This window comes from Mytilus californianus, unplaced genomic scaffold, assembly GCF_021869535.1.
Source record: "Mytilus californianus isolate M0D057914Y unplaced genomic scaffold, xbMytCali1.0.p SCAF_15, whole genome shotgun sequence".
In the NCBI taxonomy this organism is placed as follows: Eukaryota; Metazoa; Mollusca; class Bivalvia; order Mytilida; family Mytilidae; genus Mytilus; species Mytilus californianus.
Genome location: NW_026262637.1, coordinates 22,875,459 through 22,894,087, shown reverse-complemented (window position 1 = coordinate 22,894,087; position 18,629 = coordinate 22,875,459). Strand labels below are relative to the sequence as shown.

The window sequence follows — 18,629 nt, the reverse complement described above, 5'->3', positions numbered from 1 at the left end:
ACCAATGGGTCTTCAACACAGCGAGAAAATCCCGCACCCAGAGGCGGGCTTCAACTGGCCCCTAAGCAAAAATGTGTACTAGTTATGTGAAAATGGACGTCACATTAAACTCCGAAACAAAAAAAAATGAACTAACATTTAAACATGTTTTGTGAGATCTCAGCCCTAGCTCCCCCTATACCTCTAGCCAATGTAGAATAAACAAACACACATCAATACGCACTGTAAAACTCAGTTTAAAATAAGTCCGAGTCCGATGTCAGAATAAGTATCAGAAGAAACTACAAATGACAAAGATACATAAATTAACAAAGGGCTACTAGCATATATATTTATTTTTCGAATGTCTGAGTCCCCTACCGTGCTTAAGTAATTTAATGATGTCATTTCCGTAAACAAACTTTTCGTGTTTTTCAACAGGATCCATTGTTCCAGCATTTTCTTGACCCTTCTGGTAAACCATAGTACTTTAGCCAATGAATTTATAGTAGTAATTCGTTCACACATTTTTTTCATGAGAAAGCATTGAGTTTGAAGCGACACACGGTAAAAAAAATATAAAAAAACAAAAGATATAGCTAGGACTAACTAAGTAAACAGAAATATTTGTCATAATATTTTGTAAAGAGTCAAAAGAAGCTCTTAGAAGTTTTCTGTTGTTGTTAAAAGCGCATTTTTCTATTATTATAGGGTAAGTATTTATAATTTTATCATTCATATTAAAAAGATTTTTTTTCAGAAGTGAATTTAACCAAGAAATGAGGGTATGAATGCCCTTTACCGACAGGCTACCGTTAGCTTCAAATTGGTTAAAATTTTACGGTGATTCGTCAAAATATCCTTATCGTGATTCGTCAGAGGTCTCAAATAATTATTGTTACCGTTATTTTTAGACAAAATTTAACAAGATTCGTCAAAATCAGTTGATTTTTTTATCGTCCAAAAGAAAGTGTATATTTTATCATCATGTACCAAAAGTTACCGTTAACGTCATTTGGCAAGAATTTTTACCGTTTTTCGTCATGAAGGCACCCCATTACGACCGACATATATTATATTCATATTCTGAAAAGGGGGGGGCTGGCAAATTTAATGATGTCAGATTATTTATTTCCAAGTTAAAGTCTACCAGATTATTCATTTTCACTCAGACCAGGGCCACAATTTATTTTCTGCTTGTCAAAAAAGGGACACAAAAACTTAAGCGTAGAAAGGTAAAATGTTTTTATATAAACGGTTTTAAGCAAAAAATATATATTTTTTCTGGTCAGTATGGTACACTCTCTATGCCCCTTGCATTTGCCACTGCCAATATACTTTAAACTATTGTATACTTTGGTAAATTTGGCAAGCAAAGTGAGCCAAAAATATTTTGAACATCTTCGATATTTTTGGCCAAGTATATTTATTTTCATGTGTGATAAAGTAATATCATTTATATCAACTTAATGGTGGCCAGAATATTTATTTACCAATGATGTCAGGCCCCCACCTCAGAATCAAATAGTTGTCCCCTTAGGTAAGGACTTTAATGCACCAACCTTACACACAGCTATATTATATATCATTCAAAAGCTTATTATCTGTACTTCACAGGGGCTTGTTTAGTGGGTCAGATGAGGTTTTACTGTCCATGGCAGTCACTATATATACCACATGAACCTTTATATAGAAAAGAATACAATACATGTAATTCCAAATAAAATAAAAGTTAATTGTGCAATATTTACATAGAAGATTGCAATTCTTAAATAAATCCTTGAAACATTTAAAAACTGCTCTAAAAGCAATAAAAAAAAATCTTGTGCAATACAGTATTTCTCCACTTTCAACAATGAAATTTTAACAATAGCTCAGCAAGCCTCCCAATATAATTGTAAGAATTCAACTGTATGTTTAAGTTTGCCTCATTTGAATTTTATGAAACTCATACACAATGCTAAGAACCAAAACTCACAGACCAAGTTTGAATTTGAGCAGTGAGTCACTTATCGATCTAGAGTTGTGCCCCTTAATTACTTGGAAAATTACAGATTTTTTTGTTTCTGCACTCTTACAAGTTTTCCTTTTGCAATTTTTTGTAAAACTCATACACAATGCTTAACATGCTAAAAACCAAAACTTGTAGAGTTGGAATTTTGGCAGTGAGTCATTCACCGTTCTAGAGTTCTGCCCCTTCATATCTTTGAAAATTGCAAATTTGTTTGTTTCCGCAGTTTAACTAAAGTTTGACTCCTGCAAATTTTATGAAACTCATACACAATGCTAAGAACCAAAACTCGCAGACAGAGTTCAAATTTGGGCAGTGAGTCACTGTTCTAGAAATATGCCCCTTTATATCTTGGAAAATTGCACTTTTTTTTCATTTCCACACTCTAACTTAAGTTTGCATCATTTAAAGTTTATGAAACTCATATACCATGGTCAGCACAATGCTCAGATTTAAACAAGTAGATCTAACAAAGAGATTAGAAGTAAAAGAACCAAAGCATTATTCAAGAACTGAGAAATTCACTGTCAAACACAACAGTGAAAATATGAAAATAACACACAGCACAAAAATACCTAAGACTAGAACAATAGAACTCTATAAAAATTAGCAGTGACATCAAATGCTCTCAAAAAGTATTTTCACTTATTATAAGCAAGCTGGAGCGGTGGCATTCTTGTCTTCAGACACTTTCTTCCTTTATTTATGGTATGAGTTTCCATCAATATTAATTTGCAATGATATGTGTTGACAAGTTGACTCTAAGTGGTACAAGTATACACTGGTACAGGCTAACATGCTTCCAACATGTTGATCTACATAATTATATATAAAAATACATGGCATCTGAAAAATGTATTCATGTGTGATTTATTTATTCTCAAGTCAGTTTTCATGATGTTTATTTAAATTAAAACAATTTTATTTATTCAGTGAAACTTTGTAATGGATGGTCAAGATGAAGATAAGTTAAACAATTCTATAGACGGTGAATTTACACCTGAGCAAGATGAACTCAACAAGTCAACAGCAAGTACAAGCAGTGAACCAGAAGCTGAGAAGAAAAGGCGAACACAGACCCCAAGTCCTCACAGATATCCACCATCTTTTGTGAATGTTCCAGGTAAAAGAAAAAAATAAGAAAATCTTATGGAATCTCTAATTCATATCATATGATTGACTGGAAAGGCCACACCAATTTAGTTTTTAGGTGTTACAATATTTTATAGCTCATCCCTATAAATAAAAAAAATAATTGGAATAGAGAAGTGAAATCTGTATAAGAGATTATTTTGGAATAGCTGAATCTTCATTCAATAGCAATAATAGTAAGTACATTGTTGTACATTAGTAATTTAAAATGTCTATCTATGACTCTAAAGTTGCTAAAGCATTTAGCCTCTTTTTATGGTGGTAATTAATTAATGCTGGTTAAAGTCTTCATCTTTTTCTCAAAGAGTTGTCAACTTGTCACCTACCAGCTAGTAGACAGACAGAGACACTCCGGATCCACAGTCCTGCAGCTATGTCCTCTTCAACAGTTTTGTTGTACAGTGATAATGTAATTGTGTACACAAATATAATCAATAATATAAAAATCAGAAAATGTGGTATGATTGCCATTGAGACAACTCTCCACCAATGAACACATGACGACATGATGCCGTAGAAGTGAACAAGTATAGGTCAATGTACGGCAGTCAACAATGAGCAAAATTCATACAGCATAGTAAGCTATAATAATTCTGAATCATGAAGATATATTCTCAAGATTTAGATCCCATGCAATTATTTTGTTCATGGTAACAGGTAATGATTTGTACAGTGTTAACTTACATGGAAGTTAAAAGAATTTGTACAGCTTTAAGTTTATGCAAGTTTGCATGAATGAGGGTCTGGATGGGGTTTACAGAAGAGAGAAAAATGGGTCAAGAAAATAAAGAATGGGGAAAAATGGGCAAAAAATATATAAAAAATAGAGATCTATTTAGTGATTTAAAGAATAGAGAATGGTTAGTAAAAAACAAGAATAGAGAAATACGGCCTAAACAATTAAAGAATACACTATTATTACAGAAATGAAGACCCCATCTAGACCCTCATAAAAAATGTTTTTAGACTCCTTTGACATTTTTTTGGTCTGAAGAACTGACTTTGTGGTAAGTTTGAAGCTGTTTTAAGAATCTAGATAAACTAAAATATTTGTCTCTCTGTGTTTAAATATGTAGTATACCATAAATAGAACATTACCATCTTTTTTTTTTAATTACAGCTTCCCCACCAAAGTTCATGAGTTTAGATGAGATAATGGCTGCAGCAGCGGGAGTGAAGAACATGTCATTGGCTCATGAAATAGCTGTTGATGCTAACTTTAAGTTGGAGAAATTAGAACCTTCAGAAAATAGGTATTGGTATAGTAATAATTTAATTTAATGACTGTTGTTGGTCGCATAATGTTTCTATCAAAAAGTCTTTACAAAATCCAAGTTGACATTTCCTATTAGTTGAAGCCAAATGGAAATATTAAACAATCAGCCATAAAAATATGGCATTTATCTTCAACATTGGTCTGTTTGTTTACACTGCTTAGGGAGGAGTTATATTACATTTGCATATAAAGGAAATGAAGTATAAATGAAAAATTTATATGTTTTGGAGTTTAGTATGACGTCCATTTTCACTGAACTAGTACACCTTTTTATTTAGGGGCCAGCTGAGGACCACCTCTGGGTGCGGGATTTTCTGCCTGCGTTGAAGATCCATTGGTGGCCTTCGGCTGTTATCTGCTCTTTGGCCGGGTTGTTGTCTCTTTGACATATTCCCCATTTCTATTCTCAATTTTATGAAAAACTATGTAATAATTAAGTAAATTTATTTGACTACTTTTTAAATGAAAAATAGTCTTAATTTTTCAGATGTACTGTTATAATGATATTCACTAAAAAATGAGTAGATGTTGTATGATTGCCAATAAGACAACTACTCTCTTCAGCCCAAATGACATTTGTCTTTTACAAAAGCTTTCAACAGTTGAGATGTGTAATGTTTTGATAATTTTCTTTAATTAGTTTTGAAAAGAAAGTGAAGGAAGTTGTACACAAAGCATTTTGGGACGCATTCCAGGAAAAGCTAAATGAAGATCCTCCAGAATTAGGACATGCTGTTGTGTTGATACAAGAAGTCAAAGAGGTAAGAATTGTAACTTATTTGTATTTAACTAAAACAACATATGCAATATTTTAAATACAGTACTTGATTCATTTCGTTTTTTTGTTAACCAATTTTAGTTTCATTATTTCCATAGTTTGTTGTTGAGCCTGCGACTTCTGTTGCAGAAAGCTCAACTTAGGGATAGTGATATCTGGCAGCGGCGGATTGGGCAGTGGCGGCGGCGTTAACTAACTACTTAGAAGCTTGATATTTCAGAAGGTAGAAGACCTGGATGCTTCATACTTTGTATATAGATGCCTTATATTATGAAGTTTATGTCTGTCATATGTCCATTGTCTTTGACCTCATTTTCATGGTTCAGTGACTTCTTGAAAAATAAGTTCAGATTTTTTGTATTGTTAATTTCTCTCTTATTATGATTAATAAGATAAATATATTTGGTATGGATGTACCTTGCAAGGTCCTCATGTCTGTCAGACAGTTTTCACTTGACCTCAACCTCATTTCATGGATCAGTGAACAAGGTTAAGTTTTCGTGGTCAAGTCCATATCTCAAATACTATAAGCAATAGGTCTACTATATTTGGTATATGGAATGATTGTAAGGTGTACATGTCCAACTGGCAGGTGTCATCTGACATTGACCTCATTTTCATGGTATAGTGGTTAAAGTTTAGTTTTTATGTTTCAGTCTGTTTTTCTAATACTGTATGCAATAGGTCAACTATATTTGGTGTATGGAAATATTTTACGGTACAAGTCTGGCAGGTTTAATTTGACCTTGACCTCATTTTCATGGTTCATTGCTCAATGTTAAGTTTTTGTGTTTTGGTCTGTTTTTCTTAAACCATAAACCACAATAATGTCTGTCTGGCAGGTACCATATGACCTTGACCTCATTTTCGTGGTTCATTGGTCAGTGTTAAGTTTTCCTGTTTAAGTTTGTTTCTTAGATTCTATATGCAATAGGTCAACTATATTTGATCTATAGAATGATTGTGAGGTGAACATATATTTCTGGCTTGGTTTATCTGACCTTGACCTCATTTTCTTGGATCATGTTAAGTTTATGTGATACTTGTAGTAAAACTTTATACTTAGGACTATCAACATAAAATCAATGGTCAGTAAAGCAGGGGAGACATTTCAGTGTGTGCACTCTTGTATTTCTAAACATCAATTCTTGTAGATTAATGTGTAGGCAAGTTTGTGGTTCATTCCACTAGATCAAAAATAACAAATTTCCACAAGTTTCTCTAAAGGGAAAAAAGATACCTGATAGTAATAGCTTTTCCCAATATGATCTGCATGTTTAACAGTTTACATGGAAATATACACGAGGAACATTTCTAATATATTGTAACATTGTTTATGTTTTTGGTAATTTATTGTTAGATTAATACTTGTCCTAAATATGTGTACACATTTGCCACTGGACATCAAGCAAACAGTCAATTAATTTGCACAAAAATTCAGTCGAAAGACCTTTGTCAGTAATAGTACAGTTAATCCTGCCTTAACAGTCACCTCGTTTTAGCGATCACCTGCCTCTAATGGTCACTTTCAGACCCTCGCAAACATTTTCTCTATATAATTTAACTCAAATCAGCAGACACCTATTTGTTGCACGAAATCATCATTTCAACTTTTAACAATGCTCATTTCAACATTTTTAACTACAGAAATAATCATGCTGAAAAATATAGGTGTTCAGTATCAAAGTTAAAATGAAAATCAGAACCCATTTGCAACCGAGATTCTGTTTAAGTAGGTGAATTCATGAATCCCTGGTTTTCCACTACTTTCCTTTCCATTGAAAACAGGATCACCAATTTATTTTTCCATGAATATTAATTTATTTTGAATGTTTTCTTCATGTTTACAGCGCTAGAATCCTCCATGTTTTTATTTCACTGACGCAAGATTCATAACTCCAGCGATTGAAAAGACTAAAACAATTTGCCAAGATCCCAAACCATCAGCGATCTCGGATTCAATTCTTTTTTCAGAACTTCATTTCAAAGGTCACCTCTCTTGAGCGGTCTCTTTTGATACTTCCCAAGAGTGACTGCTTAATACAGGTTTGACTGTACTTGTATTAAAGTGTGTTCAGAAGCTGTTAAAGTTCTTGATAACAAACTGCTGAATTTTCATAAAATACTCATATAGATTAAATATATGTATATACTGGTATATTAATCAAATTACTCAACACTGATCATATTCCAGGGCAAATGTTGCATTTTGCAATCTGAATAAACTTTTATAATGTTGCAATACTAAAACCACATCTATATGTTTACTGCTGAGGAAATATCACATTAAAAAATACCGTAAAATTGGAAAAAGTTTCTGATATTTTATAATTGCAACAGGATAGGTTTAAAACAAAGGTGCATTTTAAATTTTGATAGCATTGTTTGTACACTGCTTTTCCTGAAATGAAATAGCTTATCTTGCATTTTTGCTCATTGTTCAACGATTGCAATGATAAGTGGACACATAAATATCAGAATTTACAGTAGTCTGTTATGTATTGATACTACAGGTTTAATACAAAATAACCATTGCTATTCAGAGAATATTTGTTCCAATAACTTATATATTTATTTTACAGAATTTACTAGCACTTCTATTACCACAACATGTGAGATTGAAAACTCAGATTGGTGAAGTCCTAGATATTGAACTTATACAACAGAAATTAGAGAATAATGCATTTGATATTTACTATTACTCTGACTATATAATTGGTATAATGGCAAAACTATGTTCACCAGCCAGAGATGATAATATTGCCAAACTTAAAGAGATTAAAGATATTATACCTTTGTTTCAGTAAGTAACAAACTTTTTGGCTGGGTTGCTTGAAGAGTATAAAATTTGGCTTACATGACGTTGAATGTCCAGTTAAAGAAAAGAGAGCACTTGTTTTGTATAATTAACCTCTCATACAGTTTTCAACTCAGAGCCTTCATGTATTTTCTTTAATAAGATGAATATTGTTCATATTTCACCATTGCTATGGTACAGGATGTGCCTTTGTTATCTGTCATGGAGACGCTTGATCATTTGTGCACTGTTAAATGCTGATGTTTTTGCTAACGTCTTGAAGCAAAAGAATAATGAAGTTAAATTTTGAATGTTTAATTCTACCATCTCTTAAAATTCAGGGCTATTAAACAGATTTCTTTTATAAAATGAATGAATAAAAAAGTTGCATTTCAATTGTTTTAAATATGAATGCAATTTTTATGGCATATTTTGATGTTTAAATTAGAAATTTGTTGGACATCGTCAGTTACTGGATAATGAAATGTACCTATGACTTAGAAAATCAAAACACATTTGCATATAAAACACAGAATTTGAAGCACTGATAAATGAAACACCCTACCATACTTTGTTAGAAACACACACATATACATTTACTTAAATTCACTAAAGTTATTTGAAAGAGGGAAATAGTTGTGACTTTATATTGTAGAGAAATTTTTGCTATGTTAGACTTAATGAAGATGGATATGGCTAACTTTACTATTCAACAAATCCGACCATACCTCCAACAGCAGTCAATGGAATATGAGAAAACTAAATTTGAAGAGTTTTTGAAAACTCAGAAAGGTAAGAGGAAGCACTTTTTTTATATACATTGTACATGTACTTCAAAAGAATGAAAAGCATGTAGACAAATGATTATCTCTCAATATTGAGTATAAAATTATCGACATTATTGCGTCTTCACTCTTATTCATGACATACCAATTTCATGGATTAATAAATAATTATTGAATCTAAAGGTTCCACTTTAGCCTTATTCAAATTACAACCAAAATGTCTATATTTTTAGTTAATAGTTGCTGACAAGTAAAAACAATATAATGCTATAACTATTAATGACAATATAAGACAAAAACTGAGACAACTGTTACTGTAATGGTAATCTCAGGCATGAAATAATATCGGATTTGAACAAGACAAAAAAGACTTAAATAGATAGGATACAAACGGCAAAATGTATCATTGAAAAAAACAAACATTATAGCACCTCTAGTGAAAGAGCACTTTTCTTTTTAAGTCTTTTTGCTTGTCTCTTTCAGTTTTAAAAAGAGAAGTGACTTCTCCCTATGAGTATGATGAAGTGTGAGCCCTGTGTTGTCACAATAATCAATTCATGGACTTGCAAATTTATAGATAATATTAACATTTAATATTCAGTTTCAAACATAGACAAACATATTTAATACTTGATGGAAAGCAATGATTACCTATTTGAACTTGCCAAAATACATGTATTTGGAAACTACCTGAGATATTTTAAAGCAACCAAAAGTTAAGTGAGGTTCTGATACAACTGATTTGAAATTGACATTTTTCAATGTAGCGGAGGGGGCATTAAGGTTTACCCTTGTCTGTCTACGTATGTCCCGAAACTGGTCTCCATTCTCTAACTTTAATTTGCCTCAACCAAATGTTATGAAACTTATACACAATGCTTATTACCACAAAATTCAGTGGCGTCACGTTTACCCTTCAGGAGTTAACTCCCTTTATAATGCTATATGCAAGCAGGGGCATCATCTGTGTCCTATGGACACATTCTCCATTTATTAGTCCCCTACTTTAGGTTTGCACTCCGTCCGTCTGTCTATCTGTCTGTCTGTCCATCTGTCAGTCCGGCAAATCAGTTTTCCACACTTTTTTTCTTCATGCTTGAAGATATTGATTTGAAATTTGGTATATACTTTTTATCATGACAAGTTACAGATCAAGTTCGAATTATGTTCTGGTCTGATGATTTTGTGCAGAGTTATGGTCCTTGGACTTAGGAAATCCACTCAAATAACCAGTTTTCGGCTCTTTTTTTGTCATGCTTAAAGATATTGATTTAATAATTTGTATATAGTTTTATCATGACTAGTTTCAGATCAAGTTCGAATTATGTTCCGTTCTGATGATTTTGTGCAGAGTTATGGTCCTTGGATTTAGAAAATTCACTCAAATAATCAGTTTTCCGCACTTTTTTTGTCATGCTTGAAGATATTGATTTTAATAATTGGTATATAGTTTTATCATAACAAGTTACAGATCAAGTTCGAATTTTGTTCCGGTCTGGTGATTTTGTGCAGAGTTATAGTCCTTGGACTTAGAAAATTCAGTCAAATAATCAGTTTTCTGCACTTTTTTTCGTCATGCTTGAAGATATTGACTTGATATTTGATATATAGTTTACACCATGCAAAGTTATAGATCAAGTTAGCATTTTGTTCTACTATAATGAATTCTTAACCGGTAGGGGACTATGTATTGCCATGCAATACTCTCAGAATGCTTGTTTTATTAAGTATTTTCAGTTTTACATGAAACATTTGCCATTACTTTTTACAGAGAGTGGGATCGATGGTCTAGAACTTACAAAAATTTGGTTAAAGAGAAGTTTTGATGCATTAAAAGACCAAGCTGCAGAAGAGGGTGCTACATCACCAGCCATGCTTACCCCAGCAGCTATTGTTAATGAAGCGTATGTTTCTCTCCTGTCTTGGGATGAAAACCAATTATTTCCTGAGGTAATACATACTGAAGAAAAGGAACGTTTAACCTTGTCATTGATTGCCTTTGTACATATCTTAGTGTTTTTTTTTGTCCTGTGAAGAATAATTTGATGTTGGTGATAGTTTATGGTGAGCTTCTGTACAATTGCTTAGGCTCAGTGTGATTTATAGCTGGACATATGGTAAACACATAAAAATAAAAGAAGAAAAAAACAAGGAATATTGATTATGTGTTAAAGAGAACCAACAAAACTATAATATCAGAAAAAGGCATCTAGATGTCAAAATACAGTCTTCAACAATAGAAATTTGGTCAGACTCAAAGATTCAAAATGATTAATGTAGACATTTAATTCTTTATTTCCAGTAAAAAACCTAGTAATAACGTCATTAACTTTGTGGGTACTTCAAAGAAATAAAAGATTAATATTTAAAGTGCCAGATTTAAGAGGCAAGGTATAAGAGAAGGGGGAGGCATGGGAAACATGCCAACATTTAAAGTAAGCTGGAACATTGGATATTTATATATATTACAAAACTACAAATGTTTCCAAAATAATTGTTAGATTCTTATGCATGGTTGACCTTATAAAAACATTGTGTGCAAAATGAAAAATGAGGAACATTGGATTTTGTTAAACAAATTATTTTTCTTTCATCTGCTTCCAAAATCTTATTAAAAGATTGTAGCATTTCCTGATGATATATTAATGACATACTTTTATCAGCCAATGACTTCAATATATTAACCCTAGGAAAGAAAATGTTTTTTGCTGTAAATTTATGCTCACTTATATTAATTGATTGGTAAATGATATAATTGTAGACATTAGTGATGGACCAAGGAAGGTTTACAGATGTAGGAGATAAGATTCACAGTCTGACACTACTAGCTTCCATACTATTGGTAACATACAGTACTGTGGGTGCTCCTATAGCAGGATTACAAAAACTAAAGGAGAAACTCACGTCAGAAATTATGGTAATACTGGATGGTACTGAGCAAAAGTAAGTCATGTATATAAATTTGGGCTTCAGCATTTGAGTATTAATTTTTCTATGCTGCCATAATTACTTTTACAATCATAATTCCCTTACCAATCACAATTGAATCTGATTTCAGACATCAGCACAAATAACAGGGTACACTGGTATTTTTAAAATTTTTCTTCATAGAAAGTGATCAGAGATGAACTTTTCACTTTAGACCACTCTTGGACCAGGTGATCTTTTAAAGTTTTCCTTGAAAAGTTACTGGCCCGAAACATGTTTTTTAAAGATTTGTATTTTGACAACCATAAAGGTAGACAATGTCCTGATCTAGAATGGTAAAGGTTTTGTAAGATACTTAAGAAGTATTTTAAGTTAAATGAATAAGTTTTAGTGTTTATTGATAATTATATAAAACATTTCAGAGATTTACCAAGCATGATGAGTAATGTTGCTGAACAAGTGAACAAGAATGTAAATGAGTATATGTCTGAACATGGATTCCACCCTCGTGAAGAGATGCAACAAACAGCTTTATCTGGTCAGATAACAAGTCTATCTACCCGAGAACACCCAGTTTATAAAGTCATGTGTAAGTTTCTTTAATAATTTTCTATCAACAGTCTCCTGAAGGTTGTTTCATTGTATTGCTAATGTTCTAAATGATTCAGTAACATAAGATATATATTATCTTTTATAAAATGCAGGTATTAGTCAAAGTAAAGAGGCAAAAACGTCTCTAAAACATAAATAAGAAAAGAAAATTTCAGTAATAGTTTACTTATATTTTACACATAACTAAGAACTGTATGGATAAAAAAAAAGTGCAACATTTTTTCAGACTCTCTCTTTAAATGCATGAAATAATCTTATTTGTTTGTTTACATAATATGTGTTAAAGATAAGATAAATAACTTTTAGGTGCCATTCTGTCTTACTGTTCTTTATACTTTGATGCAAATCACAGAGGCTTCATACTCAGCAGTTTGAATAAACTTTTCTTTGTGCAAAATTACAAGCTGATTGGAACAACTTGTCATTTAATCGTGTATATTGATATGTCAAATGAAGATTTAGTGAATCCTTGTAAGAGGTCAAATTTCAAGTGATTTTCAGTTAAATTGAGATTGACCAATAATATTATTCGTTATATTTAAATTCAAGACAGTATTCGATAGAATATTCAACAACATATCGTCTTTGCCCTAGAAAATGGGAGTTTTTACAATGTGATTTCAATATGATCTAAGTATACTGGGCAACACATGTAAACCAGTTTGTAATGTTTACAAAAATTTATTTTTCAGACAAAAGAATTAGAGACTTTATTTTACACATTATATCACAAAGACATTCTGGGCCATTGAAAGTGCCACCAGGGTTTTCTGTGGTTGAAAATGAACTGGGTAAAATTTGTGGGCAATTTTTAAGACTAATTTCACACAACAGGGCAACATTTAGTAGCTATTATACTGACATTGCCAATGAATTAATGCAAATACAAATGGAGGACTTATCCCCTCGAGGATGAAATGCTGGTCAGTAAATGTATTGTATGCAGTTTTAACAAGTAGATTGGAGGTGTATGATTATATAAGAATGCTACCAGTATTAGAATTTGTAATGCTATGTTATTGTCTCAGACAAAAACATTGTTATGTATAATGTATGTTGTTGTCAATATTAAATATTACTATTTATGGCTAGATTGCTGTTAAGTATGTGAATTTGAAAGGTATGGTAAAATTGTGATATATTTGTTCTTAGAATTAATCTGTTAAGATTACATATGTTATAGGCTATTTATACATTTCCCAATATTACGGTAAGCACCATTATTAGGTTTAAGCATTATCATTTTATCAAACAAAAATAACCAGTTGTTAAAAGTGCTGAAATATATAACCTACCACGAAAACACTATATTTTTAACTTTGTTTCCTTACTTGATAGCTCAGAATTTAAATACCTTGGAAAGCTTTCAAATATTTTCAAACTAATTATAAACAGTGGAGAAATGTAGTATCATCTTTGATGCATTGCTCTTTTGTATTGATATTGTTTTAATTATTTTTTTTTTCGTTTTTAAAAATGGTATAATTACTACAATGATGTCAATATTTGTTCCCCTATTGGAATTTCAACACCAGAATTAATCTAAATTGTTTTATTTTTTTGTACATTTTGAATTATTTATGATTTCTTGAAATTTTTTAATTAATTTTTATTTTAATCACTTTTAGCATTTAAAAAAACCAACACTGCCATTGATTTTGAATAAAATTGTTTGTTGCATTATGTCAAGGTTTAGATAGCAGACAAAATGTGGTTGTATTTATATGATATTAAAAACCTCACCTCAAAATGAATGCAATGAAGAAATTGTTCTATGCATTATTTACAACAAAATACTATTTGAATATTTAAAATATGTATTTTGATTTTTGTAGTGTTTTTCATTATTCAGAATTGTAAAACAGGTACAACTGCCTTTCCACACAAAACTTATAAATTAACATGATTTTTTTCTACTACTGTTATAGGTGAATTTCAGGAAAAGAACAATGATATTTAAATTTAAAGAGATGAGAAAATTTGTTAAAAGGTTAATGGTAATGTGTATATTTGTACTGTTGTACTGTTGGGCTTTGAGCATATGCTATGTATGACTTTAAACACCCCCATACATAGATGGTATACTTGTATACTAGAATATGTATTGTTTTTTAAAGGATGTGTGGTAATTGAATTTTTTATTAAAAGTATGTATATAAGTGGTCATATATTGGATGCTATATATTTGTTTATGTTAAAAAACTAGCAATACTGGATAGATATTTTCAGTGGAATTAAAATGAAATAGAATATTTTGGTATTCATACCTTCAAACTTTATTCTTGCCATTCTGGTGCATAATGTTTAAATGTGTTAATCATTGCATAATTCAACACCATCCTATGTTTGATAGAGCTTAGTCAAAATAATGAAACCTAGCTATAACCCATATGTTTGCTTAATATAATAAAATAATGTAGCCAAATGTTAGATTGATCTCAAACTATATTTGTATTTCCTATTTTTTGGTTGAATGTTTATATTTTTTATATTTAATTGGGAAGTATTCTGAGTTATTTATTTGTAACCTTGTAATGCATTTTTTGTGTTGTGTGTTTTATCATGTGCCATGATTAATCATTATGAAATACATGTACTGGTTAAAAGCCATTCATTGTTATAACTTTTTGCCAAATTTAACTTAGGCATTTGAAATTCAAAGACAATTTTTTTCTGCACAATTGAAAACTAGCAGTGATTTGGGAATTCTTGCCCAACCTGTTTATTAAAAAGAGAAAAAAAATAAAGATACAAAAATAAAAAGATCAACCACACAGTGTTTTCTAAATGTTTGTGAAAACATTTACTTTCTTCAGATTTTGGTGAAGTTTGTATTTGTATTAATTAAATATGAAATTTCACTATCTAGAGTATGCCAACAGCTTTGATGTAGTAGTTAATTTTAATTTGTTTCTTCCTATACATTCCTTATAAAATTACCTGTCTATTTACACTTGTATAGCTTTCTTTTATTACATGCAGTTGTGATAACAAAACCCTTCTTTTAGACAAAACTTTTTGGCTTTCTAAAAATTACTGGTATTGATTTGTGTGACCGTCCGTTATATGATACTATTATATATAAAATAAAACTTTTCAATATATATTTATCTTCTTGTTGTCTTGCTGAACATACTTCTAAACAACATCAAGATGAACGCATAAAATGACCTTGGTCAATATCTTGGTATATAGATTATGTCAGCATATCACAAGGCCTACATACGCAATCAATGGTGCATTACAATTCTGTACAATAAGGTTTATTAGATTATGACACTTTTAGCCAAGAAATGATGCAGTCAACAAGGGACTTGCTTTTACATTGGAAACAGTTTGGAATGAACTGTTTTAAAAAAAAATGTTTTTCTCAAAAGCCAATTATTCTGTTGAAACAATATATGACAAAAAATACCTCACAAAGTACTTGACAGGTATAACTCTACCACACTTTGTACCATTACTAAGTTTATCTTTTCTGGACTATGTGTTGTTCGTTGTTGTTTGCCTTTGTTTGTATATCTGTTTTTTATACGCCCGTTTACGGGACATATTATGGTATACCGTTGTCCGTCTGTCCGTCCGTCTTTTTTGTACAACTCAGGTGTTGTTCATTGATGTGGTCTGTTGTATTGTGCATTATTTTTGTCTCACCTGCAACTTCTGTCCCAGATAGAGAGACAAAGGGGTAGTGATCCGGTGGCATTAACTAATTACGTAAAAGCTTAATATTTCAGAAGGTAGAAGACCTGGATGCTTCATACTTTGTATATAGATGCCTTATGTTATGAAGTTTCCGTCTGTCTATTGTCCTTGACATCATTTTCACGATTCAGTGACTGCTTGAAGAAAAAGTTAAGATTTTTTGTACTGGTAATTTCTCTCTTTTTATGAGTAATAAGATAACTATATTTGGTATGTGTGTACCTGGCAAGGTCCTAATCCCTGTCAAACAGTTTTCACTTGACCTTGACCTCATTTCTTGTATCAGTGAACAAGGTTATATTTTAGTGGTCAAGTCCCTATCTCAGAAATATAAGCAATAGGTCTACTATATTTGGTGTATGTAATGATTGTAAGGTGTACATGTCTAACTGGCAGGTGTCTTCTGACCTTGACCTCATTTTCATGGTTCATTGGACAATGTTTAGTTTTTGTGGTTTGGTCTATTTCTCAGATATTAAAAGCAATAGCTCAATTATAATTGTTGTAATGAATAATTGTAGGGTGTACATGTCTGTCTGGCAGGGTTCATATGACCTTGAAGTCATTTGCATGGTTCATTGGTCAAAGATAAGTTTTCGTAATTTTGTCAGTTTATCAGATACTATAAGTGATAGGTCAACTATATTTGGTGTATAGAATGATTGTAAGGTTTCTATGTCTGTCTGGCAGGGTTCATATGACCTTGACCTCAATTTCATGGTTCATTGGTCAATGTTAAGATTTTGTGGTTTCATCTGTTTCTCAGGAACTATTAGTAATAGGACCACTATATTTGGTGTATGGAATGATTGTAAGGTGTACATGTCTGTCTGGCATGGTTCATATGACCTTGACCTCATTTTATAGAATATTGATAATGTTAAGTTTATATGATACTTGTAGTAAAACCTTCATATTATGACTTTCAAGATGAAATCAAAGATAAGTAAAGCAGGTGACACATTTAAGCATGTGCACACTGTTAGGAGATTTCTGTTATCCCTTTTTATACGCCCGTTTACGGGACGTATTATGGTATACTGTTGTCCGTCTGTCCATCCGTCGTCAACATGTCGGACATTAACTCAAAAGCGCTTTGACCAAATTGCATAAAACTTTGGGGAATTGTTTATATCTATTGACGTTGCAAGAAAACTGGTTAACACATTGATGGTTTTGTTTGTAGCTATACATAAAATGAAATGATTGTTATTAGTATTTTTATTAATAACACTGGTTTCAAAGTACTAAAAATTTTACAATCTTGTACTGAAAGACTTTGGCAAGATAATATTAAATTCAATATCTAAAATCTCAGTCCTTACATTATCTATTTGTTTCAAATGAAAATTCACAATGTAACTACTGTTTTGGCACAAAGGAAAATAAATATCACAGCTACAGCAAGACTCTATATCACAGTCACAGCTAATCTATATCACAGTCACAGCTAATGCCCATATCACAGTTACAGCTAATCTCTATATCTATCAGAGTTAAGAAAATGGATTTGACAACCAAAGGCTGTTGGAATGAAATTGGATGAAAAATACACTGCTCAGATCAGATTCCTGTTTCTATAAATCTATTATCTAATCATATGAACTTAAGCCAAATTCTCTTAAACAGCACAAACTTTTCAGCAGTGATTTGGTGAGAATACTCAAATCATTCAGAATTAGGTGCTTGGAAATCTAAGATTCTAATTCTGTCCTTCAGTCCTCCTACGATCCTGAGTTCATCAAATTTGATTGATTTAACACTTCCTCCTTCTCTGCTAAGTTTGTATGTCTGTATACTCTGTGGCCTGGAATGATTAATGTAATATATATAACATTATACATCTGACCTACAGAAATAGTAATTTAGTGGTTGTAGTCTGTTGCTGTATATCATATTTGTTTTTCGTTTATATAGTTTTGTACATAAATCAGGCGTTTAGTTTTTTCGTTTGAATTGTTCTACCTTTGTCGTTTCAGGGCCTTTTATAGCTCGTTATGCGGTATGGGTTAAATTGCTCATTATTGAATGCCATACGATGATCTATAGTTGCTAACCTTCTGCATCATTTGGTCTCTGGTGGAGAGTTGTCTCATAGGCAATCATACCACATCTTCTTACATATATATATAGAATCACTTGTTTGATTGATTATTATAGGATTAAACGCCTTTTTAAAGGAATTTATTTGTTGTATAAACTGGACCAATTCACTCACAAACAAATAAAAATCCAAAGTACTTTTATGATATGTTTGTGAGTGGCTTGGTCCAGTTTATACACTAACAAATTCCTTTAAAATACTTTAATCTTTATAATTCCTTAAAATTGGAGATAAGGAATTCAATTTTCCCATTTCCTCATAACCTTTATCACACGTAAATTGTATATTTGTGACATTAAATTGGCCTGGCCCATGAATATATTTTTGGTAAAAACAAAAAATGTACTCTATGAAATTTGATATCTGACAAAAAAAAAAACTACAAAAATATCTTCTTATCATTCAAATGTGTTTATTATTTGATTTAACGATGAACGCGAAGTGAAAATAAATATTTTTAACGTCGAGCTGGTTTGTGTTATTATTGCCACCATCTTGTTTA

At 31.5% G+C, this 18,629-nt stretch overlaps 2 protein-coding genes across 5 annotated transcripts in view; one reads left to right on the top strand and one right to left on the bottom strand.

Annotated features, from left to right (window-relative positions):
* Window positions 1–396: 396 nt before the first annotated feature.
* Window positions 397–15,424, top strand: LOC127725690 (T-complex protein 11-like protein 1). Of its 3 annotated transcripts, none has more exons than XM_052232854.1 (10): window positions 397–454; window positions 2,924–3,113; window positions 4,263–4,395; window positions 5,059–5,179; window positions 7,779–7,999; window positions 8,649–8,785; window positions 10,550–10,728; window positions 11,540–11,721; window positions 12,129–12,295; window positions 13,011–15,424. In XM_052232854.1, the coding sequence occupies exons 2-10, from the start codon at window positions 2,936–2,938 to the stop codon at window positions 13,232–13,234; spliced, it is 1,542 nt and encodes a 513-aa protein (XP_052088814.1). In that variant the 5' UTR covers window positions 397–454; window positions 2,924–2,935; the 3' UTR covers window positions 13,235–15,424. The 3 variants fall into 3 exon arrangements, with proteins under 3 accessions (XP_052088814.1, XP_052088815.1, XP_052088813.1); XM_052232855.1 differs by lacking the exon at window positions 397–454 and adding an exon at window positions 463–546; XM_052232853.1 differs by lacking the exon at window positions 397–454 and adding an exon at window positions 463–691.
* A 1,805-nt stretch (window positions 15,425–17,229) lies between these two features.
* The window catches only part of LOC127725686 (uncharacterized), a 34,868-nt gene continuing 33,468 nt past the window's right edge, over window positions 17,230–18,629 (bottom strand). For both annotated transcript variants that reach the window (XM_052232844.1, XM_052232845.1), the window contains one exon: window positions 17,230–17,830. In XM_052232844.1, the coding sequence (XP_052088804.1) occupies window positions 17,692–17,830 (139 nt within the window). In that variant the 3' untranslated portion in view covers window positions 17,230–17,691. The remainder of the gene's footprint in view (window positions 17,831–18,629) is intronic.